At 31.4% G+C, this 15,032-nt stretch overlaps 1 protein-coding gene across 2 annotated transcripts in view; it reads right to left on the reverse strand.

Annotated features, from left to right (window-relative positions):
- LOC127729412 (uncharacterized) overlaps positions 1-15,032 on the reverse strand; it is a 133,960-nt gene that overhangs the window by 94,119 nt on the left and 24,809 nt on the right. For both annotated transcript variants that reach the window (XM_052237245.1, XM_052237244.1), the window contains exon 4: positions 4,849-4,935. In XM_052237245.1, coding sequence (XP_052093205.1) covers positions 4,849-4,935 — 87 coding nt within the window. The remainder of the gene's footprint in view (positions 1-4,848; positions 4,936-15,032) is intronic.

The raw sequence follows: 15,032 nt of genomic DNA on the forward strand, positions 1-15,032 counted from the left end.
AGGGTTATTTCGCCTCTAAGAAACCATAGCTAACACAAGAGACAAGAATATAAAAGAACAGAAATTTTTAAAAAGGTGCAACGTACAACAAAAGTTTAACAAACGAATAAGGAACGAATAAGTAACAGGGTATCAGTCGAGCGCTAAAACGGAAACATACGCGCTAATAAGGTTATTTCACCTCGAAGAACCCATAGCTAACACCAGAGACAAGGAAAATAAGAAAAGAAAGCATTAAAGAGATGCAACGTATAAAAAGTGAACAGGGAACGAATAAGTAGCGAATAAGTAACAGGGTATCAGTTGAGCGCTAAAACGGATATTTACGCGCTAATAGGGTAATTTCACCTTGAAGAACCCATAGCTAACACCAGAGACAAGAAAAGAAAAGAAAAGAAAATTTTAAAAAGGTGCAATGTATAACAAAAGTATAACAAACGAATTAGTAGCGAATAAGTAACAGGGTATAAGTCGAGCGCTAAAACGGGTACATACGCGCTAATATGATAATTTCACTTCTAAGAACCCATAGCTAACACCAGAGACAAGGAAATAAAAGAAAAGAAAGCATTAAAGAGATGAAACGTATAAAAAGTGAATAGGGAACGAATAAGTAGCAAATAAGTAATAAGGTGGCAGTCGAGCGTTGGAACGGGTACGTACGCGCTATTAGGGTTATTTCACCCCTAAGAACCCATAGCTAACACCAGAAACAAGAAAATAAAAGCAAACAAATTTTTAGAAAGGTGCAACGTATAACAAACGTATAACAAACGAATAAGGAACGAATAAGTAACAGAGTATCAGTCGAGCGCTGAAACGTGTACATACGCGCTATTAGCGTTATTTCACCTCTAAGAACCCATAGCTAACACCAGAGGCAAGAAAATAAAAGAAAAGAAATTTTTTAAAAGGTGCCACATATTACACACGTATAACAAACGAATAAGTAACAGGGTATCAGTCGAGTGTTGAAACGGGTACATACGCGCTAATAGGATTATTTCACCTCGAAGAATCCATAACTAACACCAGAGGCAGGAAAATAAAAGAAAAGACATTTTTAAAAGGTGCAACGTTAAACAAACGTATAACAAACAAATAAGGAACAAATAAGTAACAGGGTATCAGTCTATCGCTGAAACGGGAACATACGCGCTACTAAGGTTATTTCACCTCAGAGAACCCATAGCTAACACCAGAGACAAGAAAATAAAAGAATAGAGAGCACTGAGATGCAACGTATAAAACGTGAGTAGAGAACGAATAAGAAGCGAATTAGTAACAGGGTATCAGTCAAGCGCTGAAATGGGTGCATACGCGCTAATATGATTATTTCACCTCTAAGAAGCCATAGCTAACACCAGAGACAAGAAAATAAAAGAATAGAAATTTTTAAAAAGGTGCAACGTATAACAAACGTATAACAAACAAATAAGGAACGAATAAGTAACAGGGTATCAGTCGAGCGCTGAAACGGGTGCATACGCGCTAATAGGGTTATTTTACCTCAAAAACTCAAAGCTAACACCAGAGACAAGAAAATAAAAGAAAAGAAAATTAAAGAGATGCAACGTATAAAAATTGAATAGGGAACGAATAAGTAACAGGGTATCAGTCGAGCGCTGAAACGGGTACATACACACCAATAGGGTTATTTCACCTCTAAGGATCCACAGTTAACACCACAAGAAAAAAAAAGAATTTTTTTAATAGGTGCAACGTATAACAAACGAATAAGGAACGAATAAGTAACAGGGTAATAGTCGAGTGCTGAAACGGGTACATACGATAACAGGGTAATGTCACCTTTACGAACCAATAATTAACACCAGAGATTAAAAAAAAGAAAAAAAAACCATTAAAAGGGGGCAACACATTAAAAGCAAATAAGTAACAGGGTATCTATCAATCGAGCGCGAAAGCGGGCACATTCGCGCTGACAGGGTAATCTTACCTCCTCGAACCAATATCTTACCTCATAGTAAAAAAACAAAAGAAAAACAAGTATTAAAAGAGGGCAATATATTAAAAAGCGAATGAATAACAAATAAGGAATACGGAATAAGTAACGAATAAGGAATAAGGAATACGGAATAAGTTACGAATAAGTAACGAATAAGTAACGAATAAGTAACGAATATGTAACGAATAAGGAATAAGAAACAAGTAACGAATAAGTAAGGAATAAAGAATAAGTAACGAATAAGGAATAAGGAATATGTAACCAACTTGACGACCCTCTTCATCAGTCCATGATACAGAGTTATAAAAAATTGAAGTGAAAGCAACTCGCAGTCCTTTGATAGATGTCAGGGTCATAGGCATAATTACTTTACCAGCTGTTTATTTTTGTTTGATTTATTTATAGTTAATAATTGAATATTAGGGTATCAAGCATACATATATGTAGAATATTTTATCTATGCATTAGCTTTTTTTAAGCATAAAACAAACGACTTTGATAATTATAGTACAGATAATATGCTTTCCATAATAAATAACATAGCCGTATGTTAGGCGTAGGCATTAAAGTCGGAAACTAAGAGTCTTTTCTTTTAAGGCCCCTTTTGGTCTTATGCCTATAATTGTCAAGCCTGATGGATGGCATTGACAAATAAAATTTTACTTAGAAGTTGATCCAATATCCACCCAAACACTCAGAAAAAAGTATATGAAGTAATTTACAAAATGAAAGAAGAAAACTGTACTGATGAAATATCTTTCAAATACATTAAAAATGATCAAGATTATGTGAAAACACATATTTCCTTCTTTAATTGTCAAACTGGACAGTGAAATTTAAAAACAAACATTGAAAACGAAATCAATCAAATAACAACGATAAATCTCCTTGGTAGACGAATTATATCACAGTGTAATGGACCCCTTGAAAGGATAGGACGATATTTAGATTACTTTTTACTTCCCATAGTAAAAACACTAAAAATGAACATTTCTGACACAGGTGACTTACTAAGAAATATTGAAAACTGTACATTTGATAATACTGTAGTACTTACAACATATGATATAACATCTCTATATACCAATCTCAGATAAAAGGAAATCACACAAGCTTTACAAAAAGCGCTTGATAAACATGAAAAAGATTAAATATCCTTTAACAAAACCTACCAATAAATTTCTGGTTGAAATAACAAAACTCATCCTTTCCAATAATGAATTTACCTTTCATAGAAATTCATATCGACAAATTATTGGAGCATCAATGGGAGCAGCTGCTTCCCTTGAAATATGTGACATTGCTATTCACAATTACATAAACTCTATCCTTTAAAACTCTCTAATTTCTGAAAAATATATTTTTCATAATAGAATGAGAGATGACGGACTACTGGTTGTAAAAGTAAAAATATCTGAAATTGATTTCCTGTTTGAAAATGCAAATAAACAACACGACCTGCTAAATTTCAACTATGAATGCAATGATCATTCCATAAAATGTCTAGACCTTGAAATCTTCAAAGGCGAACGCTTCAAAAATACTGATGTTTTAGACCTGAAATGCTTAACAAAGAATACTGAATAATTCCAATATATTCATAAAAACTCAAACGACCACAATTCAAACACCACATCTTCTTATTTCAATTTACATCCTTTATTAAAGGCGAAGGTGTTCGTATACTTAGAAACACCAACACTGAAAGTGAATTTCAAACCAGAAAAAAACCCTCTTTATTGAAAAACTAATAATTAGAGGATATAAACTGAAATTGGTAAATAAATTATATAAAAAATCAAATTCCAAGACGGATAAGATAAATTAAAGAAAAAGTACAAAGTACAAAGTACAAAAATCAAAAAGTATTCAGGAACTACTGGCATCTACAATACAGATTCTACAATAGGTGCCATAAAACCTATCAATAGGATGCAAAAGAAATAGAAACTTTGGTGAATTAGTCAAACGAGCTATAAAATAATTCGTATAAACCTCAGTACCTACTAAATATCTAACTGTGACGAACTAATTATTGAGTCATGTAAACAACACATGTAAACTGATATTCTATGACAAAGCTTTCTAACCATGAAACACTTATTTTAACATTAATTGAAATAGGTTAAAATAGTTTGAAAAATAAACAATTCAAATTCAAATTCAAATTAACAAATTCAAAAATTCACAAATTAATATAAATAAAAAATCAATTTAAAAACTATTTAACATATTGAAAAATAAAAACTGTAATAAAAAATTGAAAAAATTAAAACAGTAATAAAACATAAATAAATGAAAAACAAAAACAAATGGGAGGTTCTCTGATGAAGGTAGCCCTGGAAAAAAACACAATTCCGAAAAAAACAGAAACGTTGCGTACATAGCACAGTAACAATGTAAGGCCAGAGATATGATTCGCATCTAAATGGGTTGATATTGGATCAGTTTCTATGAATTTATGACATTTTTTATCAACGAAAACCACTGACGTTTTATGTCCTTTTTGGTCATATAGCTCTTCAACTGTTTAGGTTATTATACTTTCTTGGCTTTCAGATAATCGGCTTTGAGCGTTTCTGGTGAAGGTAAATCCATAAAAGCGGTTCCATAAATCCATACAAGCTACGTGCTTGTCTAATATCGAAAGCAATACACAAATTTGGTAAATACAACTTGAAGGAAATCATAGAAATAAGCCTAAATCGCTCACGTTATCTGATATAATGTATCAATAAAGGTTATATTTTCCATATCTGCTACACATGTAGTTTTAAACTTAAACGTGAATGTGGTTGAAATCATGATAATCTCATTCAATCTTACTCATGTTACTTTCCACAAAATATATAAGTCTGGTATTAAAAGGAAAAGTGTCTTACTGCCAATCCCGATTTGTATGCAGAGTATTACCAGGATAACTGCAATCACAACAAATACACTTTGAAGCGCAATTAAATGACTGCTATCTGCAAAAAAAAATACATTTAAAGATTCGTATTCAAAAGAATAACATGTCAACAGTAATTCTGATGGCCGTTTATGTAAGAACATGAATACTCCTGTTTTCTGCAGCTAACAGTTAAGATAGGAAATATTTTTAGTTTTACATTTGAAATAATGTTCAATTATCAATAATCAATAAAAAAAAATCGTTTATAAAGTGAGCCTATAGCTGCAAATAATGTTATGCTTCGGGCTATGTTCTAATTATTTATGAGATCTGAATATTGGTAAACTACTTATGCCTATTTAAGAAGTCTTTAAATCAAAGCGTTATGTTCCTTCACCACCGTTCCATTTGAAAATGATTCAGAATTATACAGTTATAAATACTTGTAAAACGAATACATAATTCGGTTTTAAACGGCATTATTTCATCTGCATGGTTTTTAGATCATTTTACATGCGCCAAAGCGTTGCGTTCTTACCAGGCTTAATATGTAATGTGTTGAAAATATTTGAGATAAAGGAAGGTCTCACTGCCTAAATGTCGACGAAAAAAGCATGCAAAATGAAATCAAGGGAGGACTCCATGGCGGAAAGATACTTACCTTTTACAATGATTCAATAAGAAATATTGGCCCGGTCCTCAAATCAATTGACAATTATACCTGAACACATACTACAATGCTGACAACGAGTCCATTAAAGTGGGGTCATGGTAAGATTACTTTCGTCAGACGAGCATTTAAAATTTATCATATTTTGATGGTTACGGTGAAGCATTTACTTGAATTAAATTGGAGCAGACTTTTTTTGTGCTTTCCAAATTATCTTAACATATTTAAAGCAGACACAGACGTTCGGAAGTTGACTTTATAGGTCGCAGACCAGACTTATGTCTGCTTCTTTTCCATAGTGCACACAACAAAAGTTGTGGATAGGTCTGCTTTTGACCAGTATGTTGACATATCTCCTCGAAATATCCTATAGAAAAGTCTGTATTTGACAGGTCCTCGAGTCAATTCTGTTTTAAACCAGACCTGCGGTTAGGTCTGCTATTGATAAGTCATCGTCGTTAGCATTTGTCAAATCAGATATGGCTATTTATCCTTTTAGATAAACAATAATTGTTTGCATTGTATTATGACAGTATAGCGAAGAATTCTATATCAAAATATTCTGGATAAACACATATTTAAAGTTCAATGCTCGTAAACAAGCATCCTTAAAAATATAAAGGTTATACAATTTTGTATTTGTCGACATATACATGTTATAAAAGAAAGGACACTTTTAATCAAAGACAGATTTAAGGATTACTCGATACATTAAAGAAAGAAGTCCATGATGGAACAATATTACAACATTTTGAAGCTTCATCGTTTCACAGTTTTGAAAACATCTTCTTAAGTTTCAGCTTTAAAATATTAATCATGCAATTCCGTATGTCTTATGGTACATTTCTCTCTTTGCCGGGGATTTATAGATCACATTTAATAAAAACTATGTTGTTTTGCATATAGTTGAACGACTATCGAAGGTACTGTATGATTTCGAAAATGTAGTTTCTTGTACTAATGAAACTTTTCAGATATATATATATATATTAGCCTTCACTTTAGTATTACGTTTTGGATTTTCAAAAATTGTGATCTCAAGCATGTTTGAAAAGACATTATTTGTCCAGATTTTCATCTGTTACAGTACACTTTGTATTGTTCAATGCTATCATGTTAACATTTATTACATTGAAGTACGCAATTTCCAGTTAAAAAAAATATTTATGAAAATGTTAGTATATGATTACCAGAACTATTTACATATATATTAATCTAGACGACAGTAGTTTACCGATGTTCAAATTTCGTAGATCGATTAAGAGGAGACACAGCAAAGAAACAAACAAAACCCGAGGGACTTGCATGAACTCTAAAGGGAGCGAGACTGACTGCGTCGACAATGTCTTCGTCTCCATCAACCGCCATTCGCATTCACACTCAGTCAACATGTCACAATTCGGCATAAGACACAATTGGTAAAATTTTAGATCAGACGACTTTACTGGTATCTAATATAATAATATAATGCAATCAACATTGAAATGATCTATATAGAAACAGACATGAACACTCTTAGTGATGCAGGTGATAGTAATTATTTGTTTTCGTCATATAGTTGATATGTTTCCTTCGGTATTATTTTGTAACCCGGATTTGTTTTCTCTTAATCAATTAATGACTTTTGAACAGCGGTATACTACTGTTGCCTTTAGTAAGATACAATCTGTTTAAGTAACAAAATTAACCGACTTCTTTTACATATACATAATGTTCAGTATTATTGATACAATGAATAAGCGTTGATTCTTGAAAAAGAAACCATGAACCCGGAGGGCGAATGGTTTGTTTTTCATGAATCAACGCTTATCCATTGTATCTATAACTTAAACTATTGTGTTAATGTCTTTTCAAAATTAAAGCCTGTTCTTAATTAGAAGGTATTGTAAGTGAGTTTGAATAATCATGTTATCATGTTCAACGAGGCATTGATAAATCTAAGATCACAATTAATTGGATAGAAAAATACAAATATAACACAACACGTCTGCCTTTAAATTATCAGGCATATGAATATTATCTGTGTTTACAAAATAAGACATATTCGAACTTATTTCTAATAAAATTGAGAATGAAAATGGGGAACCCGACCAAATACCGAAATTTCTAACAAGAAGCCTAATTCTAGACACATTTATTCTCATTGGAATTTGCGAATAAACATTTGTAAAATTATGTAGTAAAACAGATGAAATCATACTATATTTATAATACAAAAATGGACAAATTGAATGTAATCATTTTCGTTTCAAATATATGAAATAGCCAATAATAATAATCCAAAAATAAACGGTTAAACTCGCTATTATTACAAAAAAATATCCACAATAACAAACAAAAAAAAGGAAAAAGAAAAAAAAAAGAATAGGGACAACAAAGAGAATACAGGGATTCGAACCTAAACCCACAAGTCCCTACCTTTAACTTGACTTTTTAACTCATTGATCTTAAACATGCCAACCTCGCGGCTGCAAACTTATACTATACGAATGCCTATTATGTATATATAAAGGCAAACGCCCTGTGTGTCCGTTGTACCGATGTATATCATATGTTCATTTATATATATAAAATTGACATCTAAATTGTAACCCATTCGTAGCCGAGAAGTTTCGTCGATATGTTGATGTCAGTCACAGATAACAGATTTCAAGGACGGATTCGATTCCCACTGAAGACTTACACAAATTAAAGGTAAGTTTTTAAATTAATTCCATTAGTGAACAGAAATCAGTAAATTAACCAATTCAAACTTAATGAAATACGGCGCACAAAGGAAACAATTGAATATAATTTGGTGAGTCAATTTCAGCGACAGATTTAGGAAGCGTTGATTCTAGAAAAAGAATTCACGGTAAATGAATAGGCTGACGTCACGACAATGTTTTAAATAAATAGAAGTAAAAATAAGAACAATCCTTATAAATGCAGACACAAACATTTAGTTAATTATTATCTGTGCAAGATTGTCAGTTTAAAGAACAAATTATGGTTGATTTGAATTGGTGATGACAAATATACTTGTAACTATACATTCATTTTATTATCAGAGCGCACCAAGACTACTTATCTCTTATAAATATTGACACACTTGAATAAAGACGCAACAATTTAAGACACTGTACAGTCATTGTGCTGGTATCTTGCAACAGGATCGATCGTGAGTTACCATTTTTACTGTTATTAATTCATTTTGAATAGATTGAACAAATAATACAACTTTTTATTCATTGCGGTAAAGACTTTGAGAATGCAAGGGGATAGATAATAGATAGAGAAAGTTTTTAAGAATATACATGTAATTATCTGCTTTGAAGAAAAAAGAGTTTTTATCAAGCATATACAAACGGACTACTACAATTAATAAAGTACCAAAACTTGGACTTTGAAATCAAAATTGACACCAGGTTTAACCCACAGTTTTCTTCGGAAAATGCAGTTCCAAGTCGGTCAGGAATATGACAGTTATTTGTTTACTTGTTCCGTTGGTTGATGACGTTTGATTTTGTCGGTTTTTATGGACTTTTCCCTGTTTTCATTTACCTTGAAGTTCCGTATTTTTGTTATAAATTTTTGAAGGCTGCTCTGACGAATCAATTCTAATAAAATTACGTACGTGCGTAACTGGACGAAGGAACCTAATGGGACCGGTAATAAAATTTGTTAAATACATTCTTCAACGTTTCACTAAGAATGCCAAGACTCTAAAAACATACATTTTAATTTTCAGGTGATGAAAAAATGATGAGAAATTGTGCATTTCTACTTATCATGTGATTCTCGTCTATATTGATATTGTTACCTTGATGAGGTCACGTATGTAAATATATCCGTTTACCTATTGTTTAGTATATGAAAGTGTTTTTTTTCTTAATACTCTGGGGATGAACAATCCCTTATCGTAAATTTTACATTCGTGTTTTCCATTATTTAATTCTCATCCTATACTTAATTACTTTTCTCGATAAGTACTGGATTTTTTTTACGAACAATTTCATAAATAGCATAGACAAAATGTTTGTATAACAAATCAGCAGCAGTGAGATTCGTTTTTTCCATGGACAAAACAGACGAATAAATGGATAGGTATATGGATCTAACAAACTGTAGAGGATACTTATAAAAGAATAAAGAATGTATTCAGTTAATTACGCAAAACAACCCAATATCATAAAAGATACAGGTAATGGTCGTCGGGTTAAATATTTAGTCTAAGGATTTTATTGAGAAAAAGAAGGAATGAGGTATAACAATGTTATCTCTTATCAATAATTAATATAACACCAGTCATAGCATCTACGGAAAAAATAACATTTTTTTTAAGGTGAATTGTCTTACAAATAACCACTTCAATAAGATATGTTTATTTCAAATTTCAAAAAGTACCTTAATTGTTGCCGTGTTCCTCTTACTGATATTTGGTTATCTAAATGTTACAGTTGGCCGTTAAAGTAACCCAAACTTTCTCTTAACCAATAATAAGATTACTCGTTTTTGCTCAATAAAACAAATTGAGAAAGAAATAAACAAAAACTGTTTTAAATCACGTCATCAGCCTTTTTAAACAGATAATATTTAAGCCCAATTTAACGAAAAGGGACGTGTAGAAGTAAAATAGCTGCCTGAACGATGACCACAATGCTCAGTACGCTCTACATTTGCCAAATTACTTATTAAAGTATGAGCATAAAATCCCGGCGATGACTGAGCAGCCATTGAACAACCGCTTTATTATCTAGTTGGTGATTCCTTAAAAAGAGAACATGACTAGAACAACAAACCAACATTTTTCCTTTAAAATGTAATCAAACTTAAGAATGAAATTGTTTTGCATATATAATACATAAGTACAGGGACTGAATACAAATTTAAACCAACGTATAATTTTCAAAATATGTTACCTATATGTTACCTTTCCGTATACGGTTGTGAACAATATTCTGAAATGATTTTTCCGTATACGGTTGTTACGATCGATAGAACTAGAAAAATAGAGTATGTTTCGTTCACTTGTATTTATTCATAATAGTTACTTATGTCTTGCTTCAATTTCAAAAGCGGCTCTTTCGCAATCAAAATGGTACTCGATTGACCGAAATCCTCTCTTTAAACTCCATTCAATATGAAGTTAGAAAGGGTTTTCATATCAATAATAACCATAGTAGATTTAGAGTATTTGCCAAACAAGTAGCACTACATGAAACAAACACTTCCTTTGCAAACGTTTTATCAGAACATTCCGCTTCGTATGGGATGGTCGTTCCTACTCGTATTTATGTATATACATATTGCAGAAAGGGCTGATAGATATGATAAACTTAGTCCCATAATAACAGATTTGATGTTTTGCTATTTTAAAATATATTAATATTATTAATTTTGAACAATTATCGCAAAATGTCTGAAAGTGGAAAAAGTCAAATAACAAAAATACCGAATTCCGATGAAAATTCAAAACGGAAAGTCCCTAATCAAATGGCAAAATCAAAAGCTCAAACACATCAAACGAATGGATAACAACTGTCATATTCCTGACTTGGTACAGGAAATGACTTTTTTTATTAGAAATACCTTCCTTTCGTTACACTTAAGACAAATTGAAGAATTTGAAATGAGCCCTTTACATATCATTATTGTTTTTCTATGTCTTCAATTAACGGGGACAGATTATTTTTATTTGCAAAGCTGGGTGACAATATAGAAACTATAGGAAAATAATGATGTGATATATGTGATACCAATTGTTTGTTCGTTTTTGGGTAGTTGTGATTTTTATTAACATTTTTCTTTTTTCCTCGTTTCAAAATTCTAATAGGGAACATGTATTATACTATCGTAGTAAATAGACCATCTTGTAAGACGTTTCGGCCACTGGCCTTCTTCAGATTCTTTATTATTCTTCTTAACTGCACGATAGACATTTTACTACGCAATCATTAAGATGTTATAGATTTAGTTCCTTGGTAATGTTATGATGTCACAATAACATGACGTCATCATATCTTTTTAGGAATGAAAGTCAAAGTGTATGAAATTAGATATATTAAAGTCATTCTTTTTTAATGTTGACTCTAAATGGCCTAATTGTATTTAGTTTTTTCATCCACTGAGCTTCAATATATCTTCTATAATTGGCAGATATTTCATATTTTTTTCTTTTTGACATAATAGGGGGTGTCAATTGTTTATGGAAGGCGCCACAATACTAAAGCTGAGGACGATTGGCGTGTAATGTTTACTTACAAAGTTATTGAAATCATTTTAACAGAATTGTGACTGAACTGAACACTTCAAAGACTTTGGGTATTTTACAATATTAAATGAAAGTGGCCAAATAATCTATCCTGAATAAAATATGAAAGGGACAACATGCCAACTCTCAGTGAAAAGTAATATGATATCAATATTTACATGAGCAATTGCATTTTATTATAAAATTTCAGAAATTATTATTAATATAACAGAATCAGAGGAGGCCATTTACTATATGGTAGGGGTAAAAATACTTATTATAATTTTGTTACGCATGCTATTTGAGTAGAACACTAAGTGGAGTAAAATGATAGCAACTAGGGTCGCAGGTGCTACCATTATTTATTTTTCATAATTCCGCAATTTAAAGCAGTGGAAGTAGGTAGTGCCACTGTATCTGACAGTGAGGTCAACAATTTATGACTAAGAAAGAATATTGCAATATTTGTGTTTACATAAGCTAGTAAATCAGGTTATAATAGAAATAAGAATTTCAAATATTATTATTTAAAAAAAATCATACTAAAGGAGACGGGTGATTTTTCATACAAGTGATTCAAATAAATTGCTGCAAAAATGTTTCATATCTATATAAACAATTAGTTATCAAAAAGTATATGCACTGGAGAAATTTAAACTAAATTAAGCATGTCAAGGACATATTACCTTTCAATTTCATCAAATTCTTTTTCAATAAGAATATGTATTTCTAAATCAATATAATAAAAAGGTCAGTTTGACTGACAAGAAAGATCATTGACGTTTCGTTTTTAAAATAATTACTGTTAGAAATAAAATTAAAAGAATCTAAATACTAAGGTTTTCTTCCCCTAGGGATAGATTGCATAAGCCGTATTTAGCACTTATGTTTTGTTTTTTTGGTTTTTTTTGCCTTTCTTTCCTAGTCCTAATGAATCTGCACTTTAAACTGTTTTGATTTTATTGCTACTAAAGCGTCTTATGAAGATGATACGCGTGTCTAGTGTGAACTTGTATGATTATGGTATCTTTGAACAGTTCTTTAATAGCAATATAATGACCTTCTGACGAAGAATTTTGTTGTGGTATTGTCTTAAAGTTATTCTATGAAAATACTGTTTATTTGTTCTGAGTGCATTGAAATAATTAAGCTGTCTGAAACTGATATTATCGGCTGATACGCCTTAATAATCAATCTCTTGTATTGTGTCAAAAATCTTCCTTTTTTTTTTGCAATGGACCAACCGAAAGCCTAAAGATTCATGAAACCCAGAAATGCAAGGTGATCCAATGACGTAAGCATTTTGTTCAGATAAGTTCATGTTGTTATGATGTACATGACATTCAAACAGTCTTCTGTCTATCTGAGAGTGGTATGATATCATTATCGCTGCCACTAATCAAAGATCTGAACAATTTCAACACAGTATCATTATATAGAGCGTCGTTTGTACGCAACACAACATGCACGTGCCTTAAGTGTAGAAGGCTGTTGATATGGCCAAAAGACTTTATCTGTACTTAACCGATTGAGTCCTATTCCAACTCGCAACAATTTTGAAAAAGCATGGATTCGCTTTTCGGGTAATACATGCACATCAATAAATGCTTACCCTATTGAAACATTTTGTATCGCTCCGTCTCGAGCATAATAGGATTCTTTCAAGTAATCATCTTGTCATTGGTTGTATTTTCGAATCAATTTACCAAAACACTGAAAAAATTTTGTTAACGCCAAGCAAGCAGCACTGCGAAATTTAAGCCAAACAGTTATTGATTGCACGTGGTGGTCTAGTACAATTAAGACAGGATTCCAATCTTCTCAAATCATTCAGTGTTTCCACCTCATCTGTATTGACATTGCGTGGCATTGAGATATATAACCACGAAATGTACTAAAGGCTTTTTTCATTACTACCGTGATGTAAAGATTAAAAACGTGTTATGTTAAAATACTTTGTCGTATATAATCTATAGTATAATTTGTTGATTCGTAAAGTCATAATACAGACAGACAGCAACATGCTCATGTTTAAATCAGGTTAATATCTGATGTTTTACTAACATTATATATGTGTGATTTCTTTTGGTGCACATTTTCCATTGTCGTTTTCAATTCGTATAAAGCTATATAAGATTTGTTTTTACCCAGATATATCCAGTGTTATGATCAATTGGTTGACATTTTTAAAGTAGAAATCACGTTATTGTTTTCTTTTTTTTTTTTTTTTTTTTGCCTCTTGAATTATTTTACATTTTGTCATACCGGGACCTTATAGATTACTAAATAGTATAGGGTAATGTTTAGCCTATTCTTAATGGCCGTACGGTACAAATACTTGTCAATATTCACATGTTTATCCTTTGGTCTATAAGTTAAGTTATCTCATTGAAATCCATACAATATCTGCTTATCTTATAAACATGTAAAACACTAATGTCTCTAATAATTCAATCCGAGAGCAAAAAACTCGTAAAAATGCATTCATTGATGTGTATGTCTGAATAAGGCAACAGTAGTCTACCGATGTTCAAAAAAATGATCAAGACAAATCAAGGAAACAAGCAAAAACCGAGAGAATCGCGTGACTTCAAAAAGAGCGAGATCAGCAGCATCGACATGTATCATCCGCTATGCAAATCCACCCTCAATCAAAATGTAACAATCGTGAATAGGACAAAATCGGTATAATAAAAGTTAAGACAACATTTCTAGATTCTAAAGATCGAAGACTGGGAAGATATGTAAAAAGTGAGTTCATTTAATTATTTGCACGTTTAATAAAGATAAAACTATTGCTCATTAAACCAACGTTAACTGTTTCTAATCTATATTAAGTATATTAATACTGATTTTTTTCGTTAAAGGGTTTTGTCAAAGCTAACGTAAAATAATTGAAAAAAAATAGTATAGCCTTATTGATTCTATCACGATTGGAATAAGTATACAAAGCTCGTTTGTAAGTTACACGGTTTCCCAACATGATTTACTGTTTAATTAGTTTGCTTGTATAGACTACACAAATGAACTGAAGAACCAGATCCAATGACATTAAACTGTTATTGCACTTTCCCAAACAAAAGTAAAGAGGTAAGTAAAGTCTTTAATGCTACTTATTAAAATCTAAAATTACCATATACCTGAAATTACAAAATGATTGAAACACGATCAGAAATCTTAAATTAATATATATATTTCGCTTTTTGCAAATATTTGGAAAAGCTACTGTATAATTCATTTAGAGGCCTTCACAATTAGTATAGAAATATAG

The sequence above is a fragment of the Mytilus californianus genome, unplaced genomic scaffold (assembly GCF_021869535.1).
Source record: "Mytilus californianus isolate M0D057914Y unplaced genomic scaffold, xbMytCali1.0.p SCAF_2, whole genome shotgun sequence".
Taxonomy (NCBI): Eukaryota; Metazoa; Mollusca; class Bivalvia; order Mytilida; family Mytilidae; genus Mytilus; species Mytilus californianus.